A 24892-nucleotide genomic window follows, 5' to 3' on the forward strand; every position below is an offset into this window, starting at 1 on the left:
ACACCTTCCTCACTACCAATAATTACTTCACCAGAACCCTCCATTAAACTTCCCCCTAACCTCCGTCTGAAGGAGAACAATCCCGGTTCCTCCACATGAACGGAGATTTGTTTACCATCCCAACATCAGTAATGCCGGCAGTCCAGGGAACAGTTGCAAAGGAACTGAGTGATCACAGAAGGTAAGTACATGAGGTTATCAATGCAAGCTGACAGAGGATATTTTACTTGGACTGCATTAAATCGATGCTCAGTTGTAAGGGTTGATTTCTTCAAACACAGAATTATCATATTAAAGCAGCTGGGTGCCATTCAGATTTAGAGCAGCTTTCAATACAGAGGCTAATTTGGCAGCTCAGTAAGTCAATAAGGCAATCCATTGTATTAAGTCAATAGAGAGGCCTTTCTCTCACTGGATATAACATGCAGGGAAGGATTAGGCCTGACTGTTTCCACCCTATTTTTACAAAACTACACTCCTGCGATGTGATTTTAGGGTGGTGGCTGGTCCCGAGGGGGCTACCCATGCCAGTTGGCAGGGGTGATTAACTAGGGTCCCCATCCCGGGTCGCTCCAGCAGAGTGTGTGAGAGGTGAGGAAGAGCCCACAGAGCATTGGAACAGGAGCCACTGGAAGGAAGGAGTCTCACTGGGAGGGCAACACGGGAAAACAGGCAAGAGGAAAAAATGCCCTGGAGACACTTGGCCAATCAGGCAGCAGCCGCAGCAAGAAAAACACAGTCCGTGCTTCAGGTTGATGGCCTTTCATCGGAGAGCTCAGCCACTCATGGGACAATCTGCAGGGAGACGTCCCCGTGCAATTGCTGGCCTGGCCCTTTTAAGAGGGATGTCACAGGTGCGACCAGGCAGTGTGAGCCGCCTCAGTGCAGTTAGCAGCTGGCACACAATGCAGTCGCATTGCCCAGGGGGTGGAGGGGGCAGACGTTCAGGCTGGGTGGCTTGCCAGTCAAAGGAGATGCACGGCCCTGGAAGGTGTCAACCTTCTAGAGTGTCGTTGGAGCTACTTCTACACAGCCATGGGCAGAGTGTTCCATCTGGGGAGGTGTGGGGTTGAGGGGAGGAGGGGTTAGTAAGGGTTTAGTAAGGGCTGAGTACCTGTCTCTGAAGGTCTCTTCCAGGCATGGTAATTCAGGGTAATATATCTGGTCAATGGCAATCACTTCCCTCTTACCCCTACAACACTTGGGAAGGGATGGTGGAGGATTCAGCCAGGGTAAGATTGTTGATGTCAAGGGTAGGTAGCTGGATTTTCTGTGGGGGATGGGATGGGATGGGAAGTGCCTAGTGTAGCGGTTAGCTTAATGCCATTACAGCACTAGCAGCCTGGGTTCAATTCCAGCTGCTGTCTGTAAGGAGTTTGTACGTTCTCCCTGTGTGTCTGCATGGGTTTCCTCCGGGTGCTCCGGTTTCCTCCCACATTCCAAGGACGTAAGGGTTAGGAAGTTGTGGGCATGCTATGTTGGCGCCGGAAGCGTGGCGACACCTGCAGGCTGCCCCCAGAACACTCAACGCAAAAGGTGTACTTCACCGAGTGTTTCGATCTACGTGACCAATAAAGATACCTGATCTTAGCTTCCTCCCCGCACCAAAGGATGATTAATCTGGCCTTGCAGTGTGGCCAAGAGGAAGCCTCTCATTGTCACACTCTCTCTCCAATATAAGATAAGATCTCTTTATTGGTCACATGTACATCGAAACACACAGTGAAATGCATCTTTTCTGTCAAGTGTTCTGACGGTAGCTGGCAATGGCCACATCTACATGAGGGTTAAATTGTGGAGGATATATGAAGCCATTATAGATCACCAGACCCTCTCTCTGTTGGCCTGGGATGTGGGTGTTTTGGTAGGCATTGGAGTGGCACAGTGGCATAGCTCATAGAGCCGCTACCTCGGAGCTCCAGGAACCCAGGTTCAATCCTGATCTCCAGCCCCCCCTGTATGGAACTTGCACATTCTCCCTCTGATCACATGGGTTTTTCCCAGGAAGAAACACCCAGAGGAAACCCACAGCATCACAGGGAGAACTTGCAAATTCCACACAGAGGTCAGGATTGAATCAGAATCAGATCTATTATCACTGACTTAGATGACGTGAAATTTGTTGTTTTGCAAAGGCATAAAGTTCCTCTAAATTACAAAAATAAATAAACAGTGCAAAAAAAAAGGAATAATGAGGTAGTGTTCATGGACCATTCAGAAATCTGATGGCAGAGGAGAAGAAGCTGTTCCTGAATCGTTGAGTGTGGGTCTTCAGGCTCTTGTACCTCCTCCCCGATGGTAGTAATGAGAAGAGGGCATGTCCCGGGTGGTGAGGGGTCTTAGTGATGGATGCCACCTTCTTGAGGTACTGCCTCTCGAAGAGGTCTCGATGGTGGGGACAGTTGTACCCATGATGGAGCTGGCTAAGTCTACAACCCTCTGCAGCCTCCTGCAATCCTGTGCATTGGAGCCTCCATACCAGGAGGTGATGCAACTAGTCAGAATGTCCTCCACTGGATCCCAGATCTCTGGAGCTATGAGGCAGCAGCTCTACCACCATAACACTGGCTTGTCACTGAGCTCAACAACTTTAGCTCATAAATCACTGCCACTACTTTCTCTTGACAGCAGGTGCTGGGAATGGGCAAAGTGCGCCACAGGGAACGGAAGTGAAGGAGCCGACCTGAAATTTAACCTTATTTCTCTCACCTGACCATCAGAACCTTCTCTGCATTTTCATTTCAGATTTCCAGCACTTGCGATATTTTGCTGACTCTTATCATCTGTTTTGTCTGCTAGGACATGGAGCAGACAAAGGTTCCTTGACTCAATTACTGATATAGAAGCCAACCAACATGGAGCAGGTATTAGACAGGAAGAGCAATTGCCCCAGGTTTGCTTAGTCCTTCAGATATTTCCTGGGAAAACACAGCAACTGAATCTGCAACTTATTGCCCGCAGAGACGACTAAGCAAGAAGGGACAAACTTTACTTTGTTGCTATTGAGAAATCTCAGTAAAAGGATGAAAGAGCCCTTGTGTCCAAGATCACACCAGGTTTATAAAGGTGATGAACACAAGAATACAAGACAATAGGAGCAGGAGTAAAGCAGCAGGTTCCTCAAGCCTGCCTCACCAATCGATATGGTCCTGGCTGGTCGATGCTGGCCTCAACTTCTCTTCTGTACCAGTTCCCCATAACCCTCAATTCCTCGATCGTTCAAATACTTATCCATCTCCACCTTAATCATATCTAATAACCTGTCCCACACCGATCTCTGAGGTTGAGAATTCCAGAGATTCACTCCTCTGAGAGAAGAATTTTCTAGGCAGCTGCTTTAATGACTGGTCCCTTATTTGGTAGCTATGTCCCCTTGTTCCTGACTCTCCCACTAGTGAGATGAGGTAGATCATTGTCTAGGCGATGTTGAGCTAAGGTTTTATGAATATTTGAGGAGGGAGCCAAGAAAGCAGAGAGGAAGGAAGGACAAAATGATTACCAGAAGGGATACTCTGTCAAAGTACAAGGTCTCGTTGAGGAGCATTCAGGATGGTATTGAGAACCTCAAGGCCATAGATCAGAAGCAAGCAATGGAAGGGGTGCCCCAGCTCACAAATTACCCACCCGCCTGCCTCATCAGCTACCACCTACCCCAGCTGTGGTAGAGTGTGTGGGTCCCACATGGGCTTCATCAGTTACCTCAGAACCCACAGAACCGGTGTGGAAGTAAGTCACTATTGATCCCAAAAGACTGCCTAACAAGTTCATGGTATCGAGCAGTTTCCAGGCAGTAAATCTGAGCTCCAGTAAGCACTGATTTATGATTGCAAATTATGTTTTTGTCTCAGACACCACTGTCAGTGTTGGTTAAAGCCAGTGGTGTGGGAGTAGGTCCCAGGTTGCATGACTGGGGTGAGTGGGTCCCACTGACTTAGTCTTTGAATGCCCATGAATGTCAGGACTTTGACCGGTTTGACACGGGGTATGATGTGGCCAGCAGCAACACCTCTACACAGTGTGTGAGACGAGTCGTTCCACTCCACTCGCACGACGTCGGACAGTCCAGAGTCTCGGGGGGGGGGGGGGGGGGGCAGCTGAGACCTTGGGAGGGAAGAACCATACGTGGTTTGCTTGTGAACTATCCTCTGAAGTTGCAGTCAACACAGACAGACCACGCCAACCAAAATCCTTGGACCTAAAGGGACTCCAGGATGAATACAATGCCAGAGACATTCAATACAGGCTCAGAGTCTTCTGAGGTATTGGTATTGGTATTGGTTTATTATTGTCACTTGTACCGAGGTACAGTGAAAAACTTGTCTTGCATACTGATCGTACAGGTCAATTCATTACACAGTGCAGTTACACTGAGTTAGTACAGAGTGCATTGAGGTAATACAGGTAAAAACAATAACAGTACAGAGTAAAGTGTCACAGCTACAGAGAAAGTGCAGTGCAATAAGGTACAAGGTCACAGCAAGGTAGATCATGAGGTCAGAGTCTGTCTCATTGTATAAGGGAACTGTTCAATAGTCTTATCACAGTGGGAAGAAGCTGACTTAAGTCTGGTGGTACGTGCCCTCAGGCTCCTGTATCTTCTACCCGATGGAAGAGGAGAGAAGAGAGAATGTTCCGGGTGGGTGGGGTCTTTGATTATGCTGGCTGCTACACCAAGACAACGAGAGGTAAAGACAGGTTTGGACTCTCCCAACTAAATGAGGGTGGGTGTTGTACAGTCATATGGAAACAGACCCAACAGTCCACACCAATCATCAAGCACACATTTACACTAATCCCATTTTATTTTTCCCACATTCCCAATGAACTCCCCCCAGATCCTACCACTCACCCAACATACTAGGGGCAGTTTACAGTGACCAACTAACCCACCAACCCGCATATCTTTGAGATGTCGGAGAAAACTGGAGCACCCGGAGGAAACCCACAGGGTCAGAGGGGAACATGCAAACTCCACACAGACAGCGCTGGAGTTTGCCTACATTATGAAACTGGTGAACGGCATGTTGTGATGAGAAGATTGTGGCTCTGCAACGGGATATAGATAGATTGAGTGAGTGGGCGAAAACCTGGCACATGGAGTTTAATGTGGGGAAGTGTGAGAGAATGTACTTCAGTAAGAGGAATAAAAAGGTGTATTATTATCTAAATGTAGACAGACACCAGAAGTACAGAGCAATCTGGGTCTTCTTGTGGATAAATCATAAAAAGTTAGCAGGAAGGTGCAGCAAGCAGTTATGAGGGCAAACGACATATTGGCCTTTATTGCAAAGGGGTTAGAGGTTAGAAATAGCAAAGTATTGTTACAATTGCATAGGGCACTGGTGAGGCCACTCCTGAAGTACTATGCACAGTTTTGGTCCCCGTGCCTCAGAAGGGATATAGCGGCATTAGAGACAGTCCAAAGGAGATTCACAGGGCTAATTCCCTGGATGAAGAGCTGTCCTACCAAGGGAGGTTACACAGGCTGGGTCTGCATTCTTTCAAGCTTAGAAGAACGAGACATGATCTCGTTCAAACATGAAGGATCCCAAGGGGGCATGACAGGATCGATGCTGACAGGATCGATGCTGAGATGTTTTCACTGCCGGGAGAATCTCGAACAAGGGGACATAGTTACAAGTGGATGGTCATTTAAAACCAAGGTGCGTAGAAATTCCAGCTCACGGAGGACGGTATCTCTGGAATACTCTGCTCCAGAGGGTTGTAAAAGCTGTATCATTAGCAGTGGGGGTAGATACATTTTTGAAAGATCAGGCTATTGAGAGTGACGGGGATCTGGCACACAGGAGGATCTGAGGCCTGGGGAAGGTCAGCCATGATCATATTGAATGGTGGGGTAGGCTTGAGGGACCGAGTGGCCTACTCCTTCTCCTATTTACTTGTGTTCCTGTGGAAGTCAAGATTGAACCCAGGTCACCGGAGCAGTGAGGCAGCAGTCCTACTGGCTGCACCACAGTGCTGCCCATTTCCGTTGGTTGCTCCAAGCGTGATACCGTGCTAAGGCGGCACGGTAGCGTAGCGGTTAGCGCAACGTTATTACAGCACCAGCGATCGGGGTTCGATTCCCGTCGCTGTCTGTAAGGAGTTTGTACATTCTCCCGTGTCTGCGTGGGTTTCCTCCGGGTGCTCCGGTTTCCTCCCACATTCCAAAGACGTACGGGTAGGTTAATTTGGGTTTAAAATGGGCGGCACGGACTCGTTGGGCCAGAAGGGCCTGTTACCACGCTGTAAAAATAAAAAAAATAATGGCCAAAATCAGGTTTTTGTCATGTTTGGTTGATGATTAACCATTGTCCAGGACACCAGGGTATCTCCCTGCTCTTCCACAAAGATGCCATGGTATGACTTACAACCACTTGAGAGGGAGACCACCCTCGAGTTATAGTCGTATCAGGTATCAGCCTGCATTATGGACAAGAAGTAGAAGTAGGAGTAGGCCATTTGGCCTCCTGATATCCTGCTGTTCCATTCAACAAGATCACGGCTGGGTTTCTACCATTTTCCTGCCCTTCTCCTCAACATCCCACAATATCCGGAAATCTATCGATTTCTGAGCTCAACGACTGAGCCCAAAAGAACGCTGGGCAGAGAATTCCAAAGATTCAGCACCATCTATCTCTTCATTTCACTCCTAAACGGCTTAACCTTTATTTTGAAACTGTGACCACTGATTCTGGACTCCCCATTCAGGGGAAACATCCCCTCAGTTTCTACCCTCTAAGAATTTTGCACTTTTCAGTGAGGTCTCCTCTCATTCTCCTAAACTCTAGGGTGTAGAGGACTAGACAACTCAATCGCTCCTCATTTGACAGACTCATCAGCCCAGGAACCGGTCTGGTGAATCTTCACTGCACTCTCTCTGTAGCAACTATAAGGAGACCAAAATTGTACACAGTATTCCAGCTGTGGTCTCATCAAGGCTTTGTATAATTGTATAAGACACATTTATTCTTTAATTCAAATCCTCTGGCAATAAATCTTGTCCTTGTCCTCTTGCCTACTGACCGAGAGTGCCACTAAGTGAGCCACAGCTGGTGTTTTCCTCTGACTTGCTCCTGCACCTGCCAGCGATGGGTCAGAGAGAGAGTTACAATGCCACTCTCAGCGCTGCATTCATCAACACCAAAGGCGGCTTTGAAGACACGCGCAGCAACTGGTCTTGCGACAGTTATCACACTAGGATTAGCGGCCTTTACTATTCATGAATGCAGACATAGAGGGATGCAGCATGGAAACAGGCCTTTTGGCCCATCAAGTTCGCACTGACGATCAACATAAGAACACAAGAAATAGGAGCAGGAGTAGGCCATCTGGCCCGTCGAGCCTGCTCCGCCATTCAAAAAGATCCACCTACCTGCCTTTTCCCCATAGCCCTTAATTCCCCTACGATGCAAAAAATCTATCTAACTGTGTCTTAAATATATTTAATGAGGTAGCCTCTACTGCTTCCCTGGGCAGAGAATTCCACAGATTCACTACTCTCTGGGAAAAGTAGTTCCTCCTCATCTCCGTCCTAAATCTATTCCCCCGAATCTTGAGGCTATGTCCTCTAGTTCTAGTCTCACCTACCAGTGGAAACAACTTTCCTGCCTCCATCTTATCTATCCCTTTCATAATTTGATATGTTTCTATAAGATCCCATCTCATTCTTCTGAAGTCCAATGAGTATAGTCTCAGGTGACTCTCTTCATAGGCTCACCCCCTCATCTCCAGAATCAACCCAGTGAACCTCCTCTGCACCGCCTCCAAAGCCAGTATATCCTTCCTCAAGTAAGGAGACCAGAACTGCACGCAGTACTCCAGGTGCGGCCTCGCCAGTACCTACCCTGTACAGTTGCAGCATAACCTTCCTGCTCTCAAATTCAATGAAGGCCCACATTCCATTTGCCTCCTTGATCAACCACCCATTTACACTAATCCTCCATTAATTCCTTTTTTTCTTATTCCCCCCCCAAATGCTATCATCCACCTACACACCAGGGGCTATTTACAGTGGCCAATTAACCTACCAACCCACATGTCTTTGGGATGGGGGTGGAAACCCATGCGGTGACAGGGAGAACATGCTAACTCCATACAGACAGCACTTGAGGTCAGGATTGAACCCAGGACTCTGGCACTGTGAGGCAGCTACTCTCCCAGCTGTGTCACAGTGCCGCCCTATTGTACGGCTCCTTGCCAACGTTCTTTGCCCACTTGCCTTGAGCTCCTTGCCAACGATCTAAAGGTATCTATTTAAGTATCACTTTTCCTGGGAAAGATCTCTGGGGGCTGTTGAGGATCTGTAAGTTTTAGTCTGCTATTCCAAGGACCTGACGATTATATTCCTGCTGGATCTGGATTGTACCGGAGGTGAAAGTGCAGGAATTAATCGTGAAGTGTTTCTCAAATCCACGACCTTCTGACTCAGTGCTTCTGTAGCTAGTCAGCGGGAGTGAGAAATCCTGGCAGATTTCTCTTAAATCCTCATTAAAGTTATAGAGATACAGCATGGAAACAGGCCCTTCAGCCCACCAAGTCTGTGCCAACCATCAGACACCCACTTACACTTATCCTTTATTCTCCCAACATTCCCGTCAACTCCCATCAGATTCTACCCCTCACATACACACTAGGGACAATTTACAGCGGCCAATTAACCTCCCAACCCACACGTCTTTGGGATGTGGGAGGAAACCGAAACACCCGGAGGAAACACACACGGTCACAGGGAGAGCGTGAAAATTCCACACAGACAGCACCTGAGGTCGGGATCAAATCCGGATCTCTGGCACTGTGAGGCAGGGGCGCTAACCAGCTGCACTTCTGTTCCTTGTTGTGTGAAGCTCAGGTCAGGGTCACCCGGACAGAACTCAAAGGTGAGGCTTTTTAAATGCAACATTGAGTGAAATTCAGAAGCCCAGGACTGTTTGCTTCCTGCTGACTCAATTGGCTTCGGATCATAGTCAGGTTACCAAATGCACATCATTCAACATTGCCTGATTATTTGATTAAAAAAATTCAATCAAAAATATCACTGGGAGGCATAGAACCAAAAAAAACACCAATTAAAAGTGACCTTCTGAAGTGATTCTAGCTGGCTGGTTTTATAGAGTCACAGAGTGATAGTCATAGAGTCATACAACACGGAAACAGGCCCTTCGGCCCAACTCATCCATGCCAACCATCTAAGCTAGTCCCATTTGCATGCCCTTGGCCCATAGCCCTCTAAACCTTTCCCATCCATGCACCTGTCCAAATATCTTTTAAATGTTCTTATTGTACCTGGCTCAACACTTTTTCTGGCAGCTTTCATATACACACCACCCTCTTGTGAAGGAGTTGCCCCTCAGTTTCCTTTAAAATCTCTCTCCTCTCACAAACTTATACCCTCTAGTTTTTGATTCCTTTTCTTTGGGAAAAAGACTGCGTGCATTCACTTTATTTATGTCCCTCACAATTTTACACACCTCTAAAAGGTCACCCCTCTGTCTCCTACGCGCCAAGGAATAAAGTCCTAGCTTGCCCAACCCCTCCCTACAACTCAGGCCCTCAAGTCCTGGCAACATTCTCACAAATCTTCTTTGCACTTATTTCAACTTAATGACGTCTTTCCGATAACAGCATAACCAAAAGCGTACACAATACTCCAAGTGCAGCCTCATCAATGTCCTGTACAACTCAGCACCCTAACTCAGCGTCCTAACTAATGATGGCCAGCATGCCAAACGCCTTCTTCACCACCCTGTCTACCTGTGACACCACTTTCAGCAAACTATGTACTTGTACTCTTAGGTCCCTCTGTTCCACAACACTCCTCACCACCCCTCCCCACCACCACCACCCCCCCCCCACCCCGGGCCCTACCGTTCACTGTTAAAGTTCTGCTCTGGGTTGACTTCCCAATATGCAACACCTTGAACTTACCTGAATTGAAAGCCATTTGCTATTCCTTGGCCCACTTACCTAGATGATCAAGATACCCCTGTAGTTTTTGATTCCTCCCTGTCTGTGATACCACTTATTTTAGTGTTATCTGGCAATGACAAACAACAATGGGCCCAGCACCTATCCCTGGGGCACACCACTAGTCATGGGCCTCCAGTCTGAAAAACAACCTTCTACTATCACCCTCTGCTTCCTGCCATTGTGCCAATTATGTATCCAATTAGCCAGCCCTCCCTGGATCCCATGCGATCTAACCTCTCAGACTGGCCTACTATGTGGGACTTTGTCAAAGGCCTTGCTAAAGTCCCTGTAGGCAAAGTCCACCACCCTGGCCTCATCAATCCTCTTGGTTACTTTTGAAGGCCGAGGGGAGGGTGGTTGTGGGACAGGGCTGGCTCCTGTTACAGTACACGAGAGCTCACTCTAATTTCTAAAATGAAGGTGACGAGGGGCACCGCGGTGGCGGGGCGGGGGTGGTGATGGTGGGGGGGGGGGGGAAGGGCGGGAATGAGGAAGAACAGAGGACTGATCTTTGCATTGTAGGTGAATCCTTGGCCTGACATGAGATGACCCAGAGTGGACACAGCCGGATGACAGAAGAAAGACTTTGGATGCGCAGGGGGTTCTCACTCCTACACCAATATCCCTCACTTCACATTTCCATCAGTTTCTCTCTCCCAATCTACATTCTTCAAGTCTCCTGGGTTACAGCGATACACCTCCTTTCCTCAGCCTCATTACCTTTCTCCTCTCTGCCTTCACTCCTTCCCTCGGTGACCCCTCCCCCTTCCCCTCCTCCTCTTCCCCTCTCTCAACCTCTGTTCTAAAGAACTTAACCCCAACCCAGCCAATAATTTCTCATTACTAAACTGGTCCAGCTTCGTACATTTCCTTTGCTCAGCTTGCCCATGACATCTGCCCTTGACCCTATCCTGACCAAACTAGAGTCATACAGCACTGTAACAGGCCATTCAGCCACTGAGTTCGTGCTAACCATCATCCACCCACCGACGCTACCGCTGTACTAATTCTATTATATTTCTCCCCACTTTCCCATCAACCCCATGATTCTACCACTCACCCAGTTTACAGCAGTCGATTAAACCTACCAGCCTGTAGTTGGGACGTGGGAGGAAACTGGAGTGCATGGAAACCCACACGGTCACAGGGAGAACGTGCAAACTCCACGCAGATAGCGCCTGAGGTCGGGATCGAACCCGGATCTCTGGCTCTGCGAGGCAGGGGCTCTACCAGCTGTGTTACTCTTCCTTGTCTCACTTATCTCACCCTTTTCTTTGCTGGTCTATGCTGGCTGCCTTTCCAACAAGCCCTCAGCCTCCATTCTTCCATGGTCCCAAGCTCCTGTTTCTTTAACCTCCGGCAGCCCTATATCTTCTGAATTTCTGCTCCTTTACAACTCCAGCACATCCCCAATTTTAATTACTCCCCCAAAGGCAGCCTGTTTTCAACTGCCTTAGCCCTCCTCTCCAGAAACCCATTCTTAAACCAAGCGTTTTCTCACCAGCCCTCACAGCTCCTCTTGTAGTTCAGTCCAAGTAGGTTGCAATACGTATAGATGACAAGGCACCTTATCAGTGGGTCCACAACAGAGCCAATCTCAGTAAAGATCAGTGTTGTACAAGGCTATGTCATTGTCATGACACTTTTCTCAATCTTTCTCACCGCAGTGCTGTACCTCACCTCTAACAAGCTTCCTACTGGGATAAAGCTAATCTACAGGACTAATGGGAAACTGCTCGACGTAGGTCTCCCCTACAGTACTTGCCTTTGTGCATGTTCGGAGGCCAAGCTCCAAGTCACCGTTCACTCAAGCGTTTGAGAGGATAGGCCTTACACTCAGCATCCGCAAGAGCAAAGTCCTCCTTCAAACCGTTGTGCGTCACTGGCCCCCCCCCCCCCCAATGGTAAAAGTTCCCAGTGAGACCCTGCTAAACGTGGACCATTTCCCACATCTTGGGAGCCACCTTCTGACAGAGGTGGACATCAGTGATGAAATTCCCCACTGCTTTCGAGCTGAGGGAAGGGGTGGGAAATCCAAATCCAGCACAAAGCCCATGGTCTACAGCACAGCAATGATCCTTGTCCTCCTGTATACTTCTGAGACATGGACTACCTACAGCATGCACCTCAAAGAACAAGAAGGATGCCACAAATCCGTTCAATCCTCCAAATGTTTTAGCAGGTAAAGGGAACCAGTATCAGCTTCCTCTCCAAGCCCACATCCCCAGTACTGAGGGCCCTTGTTACACCCAGCTGGGCAGGTCACATCATTCACATGCCCAACACCAGATTCCTGGAAGAGTCCCATATTCCGAGCTCTGTCAGGGGAAGCAATCACCAGGTGGACGGAGGAAAACATTCAAGGATGTGCTCAAAGCCTCCTCGAAAAAAATGCTACATTCCCACTGACTCCTGGGAATCACTCAAAGTGGAGAAGGAGCGTTCAGGATGGTACTGAGGACTGCACAGAGGTTCTGTGTAAGTGATGGAAGGGGTATACATGCTACCCACACACCTCCCTCATCAGGCACCTCCTGCCCCATCTGTGGAAGAGTCTGTGCCTCAGGACCCACAGAAGCAGAGTGGAAGTAGGTCATCCTCGATCCTGAGAGACTACCTGCAAAGAATGTCCCGCTTTCTCCAAACAAGCCACAGAAATCCCATCAAGCAACAATCCTGAGCCTGTTATAACCAGAAAAGCACAAGGGTTATAGACTTACGTAGGGAGTGCCACTCGTCTTGCCGGATGGTTTTTGTGATGTTGTATGAAAGGTTTTTCGGAAGGATTGCTGAGGAGTAGTGATATTTGATTGGTGTACACCTGTCTATCACACCTGCCGGAAGAAAAACAAAGGACTTGTCAAAAACATTGTATGTCATTTCTCCTGCACAGCTCATCCACGATGGGTTCTATTAATTCCCCCCCACACCCCTTCAACAACACCAGAATTTCTTTCTGTGCCTTCCATCTCTCTCCCTATCCCAAATGTTGGTATCCAGGGAAATCTGGCTGTCTGCGTGAGTGACCCAGGAAGGTAGCACACAGGTACAGCAAGTAATTGGGAAGGCTAAAGGAATGTTGGGATTCACTGCAAAAGGGATGTAGGGCACGGGTAAGGCCACATCTGACATAACACTAACAGTGGGGTCTCCATATTTGGGGAGTGGTATATCTGCCTGGGAGGCGATGTAGAGAAGTTTCATTCTGTTGATTCCTGGTACGAAAGACGAGGAGACTGGGTCCATCCACTTCACAGAGAAGAACGAGAGGGGATCTCGTTGAAGCAGACAGGATTGATAGGGTAGAAAATGCTCCCTTTGGTAGCGGGATCTAGAAATGAGGCTGCATGTCAGGAGCACACAGAAGCGAAGTTGGCCACTTAAGATTTAAATGAGAAGGAATTTCTTCTTCAATAGAATTCTGAATTTTTGGAATTCTCTGTCCTGGGGAGCTTAATCATTAAAGATATTCAGAGCTGAGATAGACAGATTCTTGGATGACTAGAGTACGGGAATCAGGAAAGAGAGTGGAGTTAGGCCAGTGTTGGGTCAGTCATGGTCACTGGATGGCAAAGAGGAACTGAGAGGCTGTGTAGTTACTTCTACTGCTATTTAATGCAGTTACTTCCCGTTTGCTCTCCCCATCCCCCACTATCTCCTCCATCTTCCCAGCATGTCTCTTGCTTCCATCTATCCATTTCCTGCTCTGGCACACTCTCTCTTAGTCTCTCTCTCTCTCTCGCCACCCTCTCTCTTTCTCTTTTGCCACACTATTGCTTTGTCAGTCTATCTGTCCCTCCCTCTCACACACACGCAGAGCCTTCTCATCTCTCGCTCGCTTTCTATCCATCTGAGTCTGACTGTGTCTGAGACCAACTTTCTCATAAAAAACACACCAGTGGTGAAGATTGACAATAGCAATTGGGAGCAGGAGTCCTGACATGTGATGTCTGCCAGGGATCAGTCATCCAGACAAAATCCAGACAAAGTAGGCTGCCTTTCATCCTGTTTGCTTTTGATTTCAAATACCATCCTTACCCTGGACTGACCTCCATGTGACTCCAGTTCCACATTGATGTGTTGATTCCTAGCTGCCCGCTCATATGAGCTAGAAAGCTCTCAGGCTCAAAACAGGAGCTGCCCATTACTTTCTGAGGAACAACAGGACCTTCAAACCTCCCGAGAATGACACTCACAGCTTGGGCAGGTCCTGCTCCAGCAGAAACTACCCAGGTGGTGACAATGAACGCTAAAAGCTCAGGTCGGTTGTACAGAAAAACTCCAGGACCTCACGCACCACAGGCACAAACTTGCACTAACACTAACGCAAATTAAACAACACCAACCTCACCAATGCGACTGAATACACTAAAGAATTTGAGAGCAGTTGTTAGAAAAACAGTGGAATTCTATGCTTCAAGCCAACACAAACTGAATGCTTAATTATTTAAGGAAGCTTCTATTATTTATTACTTTAGCTTTTATTAAACCACAGCACTTTTGGATTAACAGGCAGCCTCCTGCTTTCTTCACCACTTAGCTCACTTGTCTCATCGCCATGGTTACAACACCGGGTCTACTGGGAGAACTCCATTCTGCTTCCACACTTTGTTAGTCCCTCAGAATCCACCACCTAAGCAAGGAACTACGCTCAGGAGCAATCCACGTCAACAGATTTCCTTTAAGGCCAGGAAAACGGGTCGTTGTCATGTATATAAGCATAGCACAATGCCCACTCTGAGCATCTCCATCCTTCCACTGGCTTGTACAGCTATTTCTTTAATATTCAATCCTGAAAGGGTCAAAATTTACCCAGTTAAAAATGGGATAGATCAAAGACATTATTCTCAATCCTTGTGGAAATCTCTGTTCCTCTCCCTGTCAAGGTTTGAGGCTTCTTACCCTTATCCACACTATCATCAACCTCCATAAGGTCACCTGCTCCTCCCCGTCTCAACTAATTCACCGCTAAAACCCTCAGCTAATGCCTTGTTGTATCTTGACTCAACTATTCCAAATGCTTCACTGGCCAACCCCCCATCCACCAGCATCCATAAATTTAAGCTCAAGCGTAAACTTTGCTGCCTATATCCTAAGTCACCCATCAACCTTTGCTCACTGCCCTACATTGACCCAATGCCACTGTTTTAAAATCCTCTTCCTCATGCTCAAACCCCTCAATGATGCCTAACTCTGAAAACACTTCTAGCTGACATCCCTTCAAACTGATGAAAACAGAAAATACTCAGCTGGTCAGGCAGCGTCTGTAGAGAGGGAAATGGAGCCAAGGTTTCAGTTTCATCAGGACCAGGGAAAGTGAGAAAACAAGCCCGTTTCACTGTGCAGAGAAAGGGTTGGGATGGAGGGTACAGAACACAGAAGGTGGAGATAGTGAACTTGGCTGGAGACCAAGGGAGACTGAATGACACAAGTAATGGTGGTGCCTGCTGAGGGAGGGGGGTTATTGTTAGTTAGTGGCAGCTGATCCATCTGAAGGACGTGCAAACAGAAGATGAATGAGAGCATCGGTGTACCATTCAGTAAATTTGTAAGCACAATTTTGACATACAAAACTACTAGGGCAGAAATAATGCATAAGATCAGTGTCCCTGTTACTATCCAAGATACAGTCAGTGCAAAGGCATAGATGGCAGATAATTGTTAAAGAATCCTTTTCTAGTCAGTATATAGCAAGCCCAACAAAAGCAGGTTCTGGATTTAATTTTTGTGATTGAAACTGGGTAGGCAGAAGGAGTATCAGTGGGAAACATTCTTGCAGGAATTCACTTAGAATTAGCATAGTTATGGAAAAAGACGGAGATAAGGTTGGAACAAAAGGTTTAAATTGGGTTAAGGCCAATTCTACAAGACTGGGAAATGACTTTGCAAAAGTAGATGGGAACCAGCTACTTGGAGGTAAATCAGTCTCAGAGCAGTGGGAAGAGAGTCATGATTGAGGAAAACATCTCAGGAAAAGGTTGGGACTGTGAAATCTAGAGCCCTCTGGATGCCAAGGTGTATTGAAGGTAGGATAAGGGAGAGAATGGGAGCTTATGTCAGACATCACAGGCTCAACACAGCAGAAAGCCTGGAGACAATAGAAAGTGCTAGGGTGGAACTAGAAGGGAAAGCAGGAAAGTAGGGGGAGAGTATGAAAAAATGTTGACAAATAAAATCAAAGAAATATGAGGATATTTTACACGTACATAAAGAGCAAGGTGATTTAACTACAAATAGAGTATTCCCCTTGTATGGAATCAAAGGACGCGGTAAGGTTCCTAATGAGTATTTTGTGACTGTCTTCACAAAACTGGGGATGAAACTGATGCTGTAGTTAAGCTGAATGAGTGCAAAATCCTGGATGGGATAAACATAGCAAGAGACTAAGTATTAAGGTGTCTAATGTTTTTGAAAATGGATAAGTTGTCAAGCCCGGAAGAAATGTATCCCAGGTTGTTAAAAGAAGCAAGGGAGGAAATTGCAGACATTTTGACTGCAAGTTTTCAACCATCCCCGGCTACAAGGCAGGGGGTGGGGGGAGTATCAGTGGTTTGGAAGACTGCTACCAGTTCTACTATTGTTTAGAAAGGGAGGAGGGTATAAGGAAAGTAGTTATAGACCAGTTCATTTAACTTCAGTGGTGAAAAAATTACTGGAATCTAATCTAAGGCCATGGAATAGACTTTCAGTTTGGAAGTGACAGAGTGACCGTGGGCAGTGGGCAAGGATTTGGTATGGTGAGGCTGAGTCTCACTAACTTGGTTGAATTCTTTGAGGTGATAACAAATAGGGGTACAGCGCTTGATGTAGTCTGCATGGATTTTAATGGGGTTTGTCACAAGGTCTTACATGGTGGGCTGGTTGCAAAGTAAAACCCCCTGGGATCCAGAGGAGGGTGACAAATTGGATCCAAAGTTGGTTCATTGGCAGAAAGCAAATGGTAGTGATTGACAGATGTTCTGGAAGGTCGGCACTAGTGGAGTTCCACAGGGTCTTGTTTTTTTTTGCAATATATATTCATGATCTAGACCTAAATGTAAAGGGGATCGTAGAGGAGTTTGTGGATGACAAGAAAAGTAAAATGGCTGTAAGGTTGCCAGAGAGGAGGAAAGCTTTAGACTGCAGGAAGATATAGATGGCCTGGACAGTTGGGCAGAAAAATGGAAAATAGAAATTAATGCAGAGGTCATGCATTTTTGGAAGGTGCAGCTACGCAAGGGAATATACAACAAGTAGCTGTTAAGTGGCGTGGATGAACAGGGGGACTTTGATCCACAAATTCTGAAAGGAGGACAGACAGTGGTTTAAAAGGCACTGGATACACTTTCCTTTACTAGCTGAGGCATAGGATCTAAACAAGCCTTTAAGGAACGACTCACCAGTCTTCACCACTCTCCCTCAGCAGACATTGCCACCACCTGTGTATCATTCAGTTTCTCTTGGTCTTCCCCCATCAGCCATATTCCCTTCTCTCCATCCCTCTCCCCCTTCTCTGAAGTGATGAATATTCTGAGCGGTTTTTTCTTTGATTATAACAGAGTATAAGAACAAGTGGGATTGTATTAGAACTGTATGCAGAATTGAGTTAGACCTCAATTCTGATCACCACATTACAGGAAAGGTGTGACTACACTGGAGAGGGTGCAGATGAGATTTATGGGGATGTTGCCAGGATTGGGAAATTGTAGCTGTGAGGAAAGATTGGATTGGCAGGGGTTGTTTTCACTGGAACAGGGAAGTCTGAAGGGAGTCTTAATGAGGTGTATAAAAATATAAGATGCTTAAATAATGTAAATAGGAAGGATCTATTTCTCTTAGTAGAGGGGTCAAAAACCAGGGAAAAAATAGATTTAAAACAATTGGTAGAAGAGTTAGAGGAGATAAGGCAAAAAAAATCGCCTAGAAAAGAGTACAGTTTTAAGGTGAGGGGGGGGGGAGTTTAAAGGGATGTGCGGGGCATGTTTTGTTTTCACACACACACACACACACACACACACACACACACACACACACACACAGTGGGTGCTTGGAACTCACTGCCAGGGGTGGCGGTGGAGGCAGATACGATAGTGGCACTCATGAGGCTTTTAGGTAGGCACATGAATATGCAGGGTAAAGAGGGATATGGATCATGTGCAGGCAGATGAGATTGGTTTAATTTGGCATCATGTTTGTTACAGACATCGTGGGCCGAAGGGCCTGCACCTGAGCTGTATTGTTTTATGTTCTATGTAGAGTAGAGGGGGGGGTTTGAAGAAGTGGGAGAGGCAGAAACACTCATTACATTCTAACAGTACTTGAATGCCTACTTGAAGAGCTGTGACCTGCTACGAAACTCGTGTGGGAAGGTGGGATCAGGCTGGGGAGCTAGCACAGGATGGGACAAATGGCCTCCTTCTGTGTTGTAAATCTTCAGTGATTCAGGAAGAGTGCTCCCTGTCAGTGAAGGTCTGTACTGTCAAAGTCAAAATCCAATTTATTGTCATACACACAAGTACATGTGTGCACAGGTGCAATGAAAAACTTGCAGCAGCATCACAGGCACATAGCATTAGATACAGAGCATTCACAAGAAAAACAAATTAAATATAAATTATACAAAATTAAACAAGAAAGCACACAATTAGAACAAAAAGAACAAAGTTCATTGTAGTGCAAAGTAGTCACAGTGTTGCTGTACTGAGTAGTGATTATGGTTGTGCAGGCTGGTTGAGAAACCGAATGGTTGAAGGGAAGTAGCAGCAGGCATGTTCTTTGTGTAAGGGGACAGGGAGACCCTTATGGGTTACAGCTAGGCACCAGTGGCAGGACTTTGCCGAGCAGTATTCCGTAAGGAAGAACACCACAAGTGCGCTTGCACCGTGGAGAAGCCGGCAATACAGGCAAATGACCGTGTCCACACTCTGCAAGGCTGGTGTGGGCTGAAGGAGGTGCAGCCGACTTTGCCTCTGAGACCATGGAGTTTGGCTGCATGGGAAACCTGTGAGATGTGGCTGAGATCAGCCTGCAGAGATCCTGTGCCTGGGAAGCTGAGAGCAACTGCACTCCTGACCTCCAGAGGCACAGCACATCAGGCACATGTGTGCTGTTGTACTTGAGGTCACAGATCTCAGCGAGGACCAAGAATGTAGTTTGGGTGCTGGCCCTTTAAGTAGCAGACTCAGCGAGGACAGGGGCGGAGCTGGTGGGCAGCACAGTGGTACGGCTGGTAGAGCCGCTGCCTCACAGCGCCAGAGACGCAGGTTCAATCCTGACCTTCGGTGCTGTCTGCGTGGAGTTTGCACGTTCACCCTGTGATTGTGTAGAATTCCCCCAGGGGCTCCAGTTTCTTCCCACGTCCCAAAGACGTGCAGGTTAGTAGGTAAATTGGCCACTGTAAATTGCCCCTAGTGTGTGGGTGAGTGGCAGTATCTGGGGGGGAGTTGATGAGAATATGGGAAGAATAAAAAAATGGAGTTAATGTAAGGCTAGTGTAAGTGGGTGGATGATGGTCAGTGCGTACTCTGTAAGGTCTGTGTTGTACTTCTCTATGTCTCTATGAGTTTAAATCCTGAGTGTGAGTAAATAATAACTGTTATTTTACAGACCAATCAGGTTTAAAATCACACTGAAGATGACCTTTGGAAACAACCCCTCCTGTTAATATCATTTAGGGGGAGGGGTTTATACCAGAGGATGCAGGGAGGATGTTGCCCCTGGCTGGGGAGTCTAAAACCAAGCAACACAGAGTAGAGGGGTCAGAGATGGAGAAAACTTTCTTCACCAAGAGGGCAGTGAATCTCTGAAGACCTCTGCCTGAGAGGGGATGCTCAGTCACGAGAATATTTGGTATTGGATTTTCCCCAGGCTGCTTCGAGAGGCTAGGGAGGAGATTGTTGAACCGCTGGTAAGGATCTTTGAGTCCTCGTTGTCCACGGGGATGGTGCTGGAGGATTGGAGGGTTGCGAATGTTGTCCCCTTGTTCAAAAAAGGTAATAGGGATAGGCCAGGGAATTATAGACCAGTGAGTCTCACGTCTGTGGTGGGTAAGCTGTTAGAAAGGATTCTAAGGGATAGGATTTATGAACACCTAGAGAATCATGGACTGATTAGGGACAGCCAGCATGGCTTTGTGAAGGGAAGATCTTGCCTCACAAGCCTGATAGAGTTCTTTGAGGAGGTGACAAGGAAGATTGATGAGGGCAGTGCAGTGGATGTGGTTTACATGGATTTTAGTAAGGCGTTTGATAAGGTTCCTCATGGTAGGCTTCTTCAGAAGGTCAGAGGCCAAGGGATCCAAGGAAGCTTGGCTGTGTGGATTAGGAATTGGCTTGCATGTAGAAAGCAGAGGGTTGTGGTGGAAGGAGTGCCCTCGGATTGGAAGGCAGTGACTAGTGGTGTCCCACAGGGATCGGTTCTGGGACCTCTACTTTTTGTGATCTTTCTAGATGACTTAGATGAGGGGGTGGAAGGCTGGGTTAGTAAGTTTGCGGACGACACTAAGATCAGCGGCATTGTGGATAGTGTGGAGGGCTGTCGGAGCTTACAGAGGGATATTGATAGGATGCAGAGCTGGGCTGACAAGTGGCAGATGGAGTTCAATCCGGCGAAGTGTGAGGTGGTACACTTTGGAAGGACAAACTCCAGGGCAGAGTACTGGGTAAATAGCAAGGTACTTGGCAGTGTGGAGGAGCAGAGGGATCTGGGGGTTCACATTCACAGTTCACTGAAAGTTGCCTCACAGGTGGAAAGAGCAGTTAAGAAGGCCAATGGGATGTTGGCTTTCATAAATCGCGGGATTGAGTTTAAGAGCCGCGAGGTGATGATGCAGGTTTACAAAACTCTAGTTAGGCCACACTTAGAGTACTGTGTTCAGTTCTGGTCGCCTCATTATAGGAAGGATGTGGAGGCGTTGGAGAGGGTGCAGAGGAGATTTACCAGGATGCTGCCTGGATTAGAGAGTATTGAATATGAGGAGAGGCGTAAGGTGCTAGGGCTTTATTCACTGGAAAGGAGGAGGATGAGAGGAGACCATGATAGAGGTATATAAAATATTGAGAGGAATAGATAGAGTAGACAGCGCCTCCTTCCCAGGGAACCAATGCTCAAGACGAGAGGGCGTGGCTTTAAGGTTACGGGTGGGAGGTTCAGGGGAGATGTCAGGGGAAGGTTTTTCACCCAGAGAGTGGTTGGTGCATGGAATACACTGCCTGGGGTGGTGGTGGAGGCAGATACATTGGACAGGTTCAAGAGCTTGTTGGATAGGCATATGGAGGAGTGTGGGATGGGGGGATATGCGGGAGGAAGGGGTTAGATAGTGTGAGGGTGGTTTGATGGACGGCACAACATGGTGGGCCAAAGGGCCTGTTTTGTGCTGTATGGTTCTATGGTATTGGTTTATTATTGTCACATTTACTGAGGTGCAGTGAAAAACTTGTCTTGCATACCGTTCGTACAGATCAATTCATTACACAGTGCATTGAGGTAGTACAGGGTAAACACAATAACAGAATATAAAATGTCACAGCTACAGGGAAGTGCATTGCAGGCAGACAATAAGGTCAAGGTCAAACAAGGTAGATTGTGAGGTCAAGAGTCCATCTTATCGTAAAAGGGAACTGTTCAATAGTCTTATCACTGTAGGACAGAAGCTGTCCTTGTGCCCTCAGGCTCCTGTATCTTCTGCCTGATGGGAGAGGAGAGAAGAGAGAATGACCTGGGTGGGTGAGGTCTTTGATTATGCTGGCTGCTTCACCAAGGCAGCAATCAATAGGTTTTGGGATTTTAGGGATGTCAAGGGTTATGGGGTTAGAAGTGCAGAGATAAAAGATCAGGCATGATCTTATTAAGTGATAGAGCAGGTACGAGGGGCCGAATGGTCCACTTCTGCTTCTGTTTCTTATGTTCTTAAAAAGGTGCTACCACCATGCAAATCATTGCCAAAGAATCATCGATCTTCCTGGAGGATGCTACAACACCCAGAAACCTTGATCTGGGCTAAGCGAACCTTCAGCTGGCCGGCACTTTCTTCACTAGTCGTGTGAAGGAATTCCTCACCCATTAAATCAGGATGAGTTGGATGGCAATCTTCATCAGGATAGTGGCTGAGGCACGCTGGCCAAGACATTGGAGAGAGTCTCTCATCTCCATTCAATGTCACACTACCTGTAACTTACACCTGAATCCACAACCACAGATTATTTTCAGTTGACACAGAAAGAGGCCATTTAGCCCAACTCTCAGGGCAAACCCATCAGTTTCCTGTAACCGATTCTCCCTCACATGCCCATTAACTCCCACCGATTCTGCCACCACCCTTCTATGCCAGGGTTAGTTGGCAGGCATGGTAGTGTAGCAGTTAGCATAACGCTATTACAGTGCCAGTGACCCAGGTTCAATTCTTGCCGCTGTCTTGTAAGGACTTTGTATGTTGTCCCCATGTCTGTGTGGGTTTCCTCCGGGTGCTCCGGTTTCCTCCCACATTCCAAAGATGTACAGGTTAGGAAGTTGTGGGCATGCTATGTTGGCGCCGGAAGCGTGGCGACACTTGCGGGCTGCCCCCAGAACACTCTACGCAAAAGATGCATTTCACTGTGTGTTTCGATGTACACATGACTAATAAAGATATCTTATGTTACCTTAATGTAAAATAACCAATTAACCCACCAACCCACACTTCTTTGGGATGTGGGAGGAAACTGGAATACCCAGAGGAAACCCACATGGTCGCGGGGAGAACGTGCAAACTCCACACAGACAGCACCCGAGCTCTGGATCAAACCCGGGTCGTTGGAGCTGTAAGGTCGTAATGCTACCTCACTGTGCTGCCCTAATAAGAGCACTGCAGCATCACTGAATTGACTCTGCACTTACTATAAAGGACACACAGAGACATAGCGGAGAGATGACACTAATGCAACGCTATTGCCTCCCCTTCGCCCTCATCAGACTAATACCCCTGCTGTTTAAGCTGCCATTCCATTCTCCCTCAGCTCTCCCTACTCCCTCTTTTCTTCCAGTGTCCCACTGTGAGCCAGATCAGCAGGACCTCCGTCCAGGGAAGGGTTAGGGTGGATCCTCCAGCTCTCGGCAATGCTGCTGCTAATCCCAAGAGCTTGCTTCACTTTGCCCCAGCTCCAGAACTGCTCGTTAAACTTTAATTCCTGCAATGCGAGTGTCATGACCAAAGCCGGAATTCATTATCCACGCCCCAGTTGAACGGTTGGTGGTGGGTCTGACTGAATCGCACCAGGCAGGTATCTTCTGTACCCGAGAACCCTGGCCCTCCACTTGCCTCACAGATCGATCTCATGGCCGCTGGACCGAGTCACATGGTAGCCAGGCCAGGACTGTGAGATTCTCTCCCTCAGGATCGCTAATGAAATGGATGGAAATTAATGAAATTCTGGCTGCTTCATGGTCACTTTTACTAATATTGTAACAGTTTGTTTCTCGCAATGTTAAAATAAGATGCAAATCAAATTTTCAACTGTGAAAGTCAGGTTCAAATTCTCATTTTCTGAGTTGTTGCTCCAGCAGTAAAAGTATTTCAGTACCAGCCTCTGCACTACCATTCCAGTAATATGGACACTGAAATATTGTTGCAGAAAACAATCTGCTGGAGGAACTCAGCGGGTTGAGCAGCATCTGTGGGGGAAAGGAACTGTTGACGTTTCGGGTCAAGACCCTGCATCAGGACACGAAATGTTAACATTTCCTCTCCCACACAGATGCTGCTTGACCCACTGAGTTCTTCCAGCAGTTTGTTTTTCGCTCCAGATGTTAGCATCTGCCATCTGTTGCGTCTCCACTGGGTTACAGGTCCAATACTATGAACACTAAAGTATCATACTCTATCTTCCATTATTTTTAAAACACAGCATTATTTTCCTTCTCTCAGGGAATTTTTAAAGGACATTTGTTCAGAAGATGTGGATGCCACTGGCAAGGCCAGCATCTATTGCCTATCCCTATTTGCCCCTGAACAGTGCAGGCAGCTAAGAGTCAGGCATGGAGGCCAGATGGGGTAAGCATGGCAGATTTCCTTCCATGATGGGCATTCACAAACCAGTTGTGTTTTTACACCAACCATTATATCAACATTTGTTTTATTGCGAACTTTTGGTTTCCTCTACCCTGTTGAACTGTGGAGGCTGAGCCATTGACGAGTTCAAGGCTGAGATAGAACGGGCTATGAGGAACCAAGTATTATGAGAACCAGGCAGGAAAGCAGAGGCAAGAGATCCGATCAGCCATGATCTTGCTGAACAGAGGGAAAGACTTTAAGGTGAGAGGGGAAAGATTTCAAAGGGACCTGAGGGACAACTTCTTCAAGCAGAGGGTCTTGTAGAGGTGTATAAAATCAAGAGGGGCATAGATAGGATGAATGCACTCAGTCTTTCTCCCAGGGTTAGGGAATCAAGAACTAGAGGGCGGAGGTTTAAGGTGAGAGGGGAAAGATTTAATAGGAACTTGAGGGACAACTTTTTCACACAGAGGGTGGTACATATATGGAACGAGCTGCCAGAGGAAGTGATTGAGGCAGGTACAATTCTGACATTTAAAAGACATTTGGACAAGTACATGGATAGGAAAGGTTGAGAGGAATATGGGCCAAATGCAGGCAAATGAGACTGGCTTAGATGGGCATCTTGGAAGGCATGGACCAGTTAGGTCTATGCATCTATGACTCTATGACACCACAGAACCAGGCCCATCGGCCCATCGAGTCTGGAATGACCATCACCCAACCACCCATTTACACTAAGCCTGTACTCTTCTCTGTTAATCTCCCTACGTTCTTGTCAACTCCCCCCCCAGATCCTACCACTCACCTACACCCTTGGGGAAACTTACAGCAGCCGATTAACCTACCAACCCGCACGAATTCATGGTGTAGGAGGAAACCGAAGCGCATGGTCACAGGGAGAACATACGAACTTCA

At 47.3% G+C, this 24892-nt stretch overlaps 1 protein-coding gene across 1 annotated transcript in view; it reads right to left on the bottom strand.

Moving 5' to 3' along the window:
- Positions 1-24892, bottom strand: part of LOC127578525 (transmembrane protein 178B-like) — a 271840-nt gene that overhangs the window by 190930 nt on the left and 56018 nt on the right. Inside the window, 1 exon segment of the mRNA XM_052030665.1 lies at positions 12690-12803. Within this exon segment, the coding sequence (XP_051886625.1) occupies positions 12690-12803 (114 nt within the window).

Source organism: Pristis pectinata, chromosome 15, assembly GCF_009764475.1.
Source record: "Pristis pectinata isolate sPriPec2 chromosome 15, sPriPec2.1.pri, whole genome shotgun sequence".
NCBI lineage: Eukaryota > Metazoa > Chordata > Chondrichthyes > Rhinopristiformes > Pristidae > Pristis > Pristis pectinata.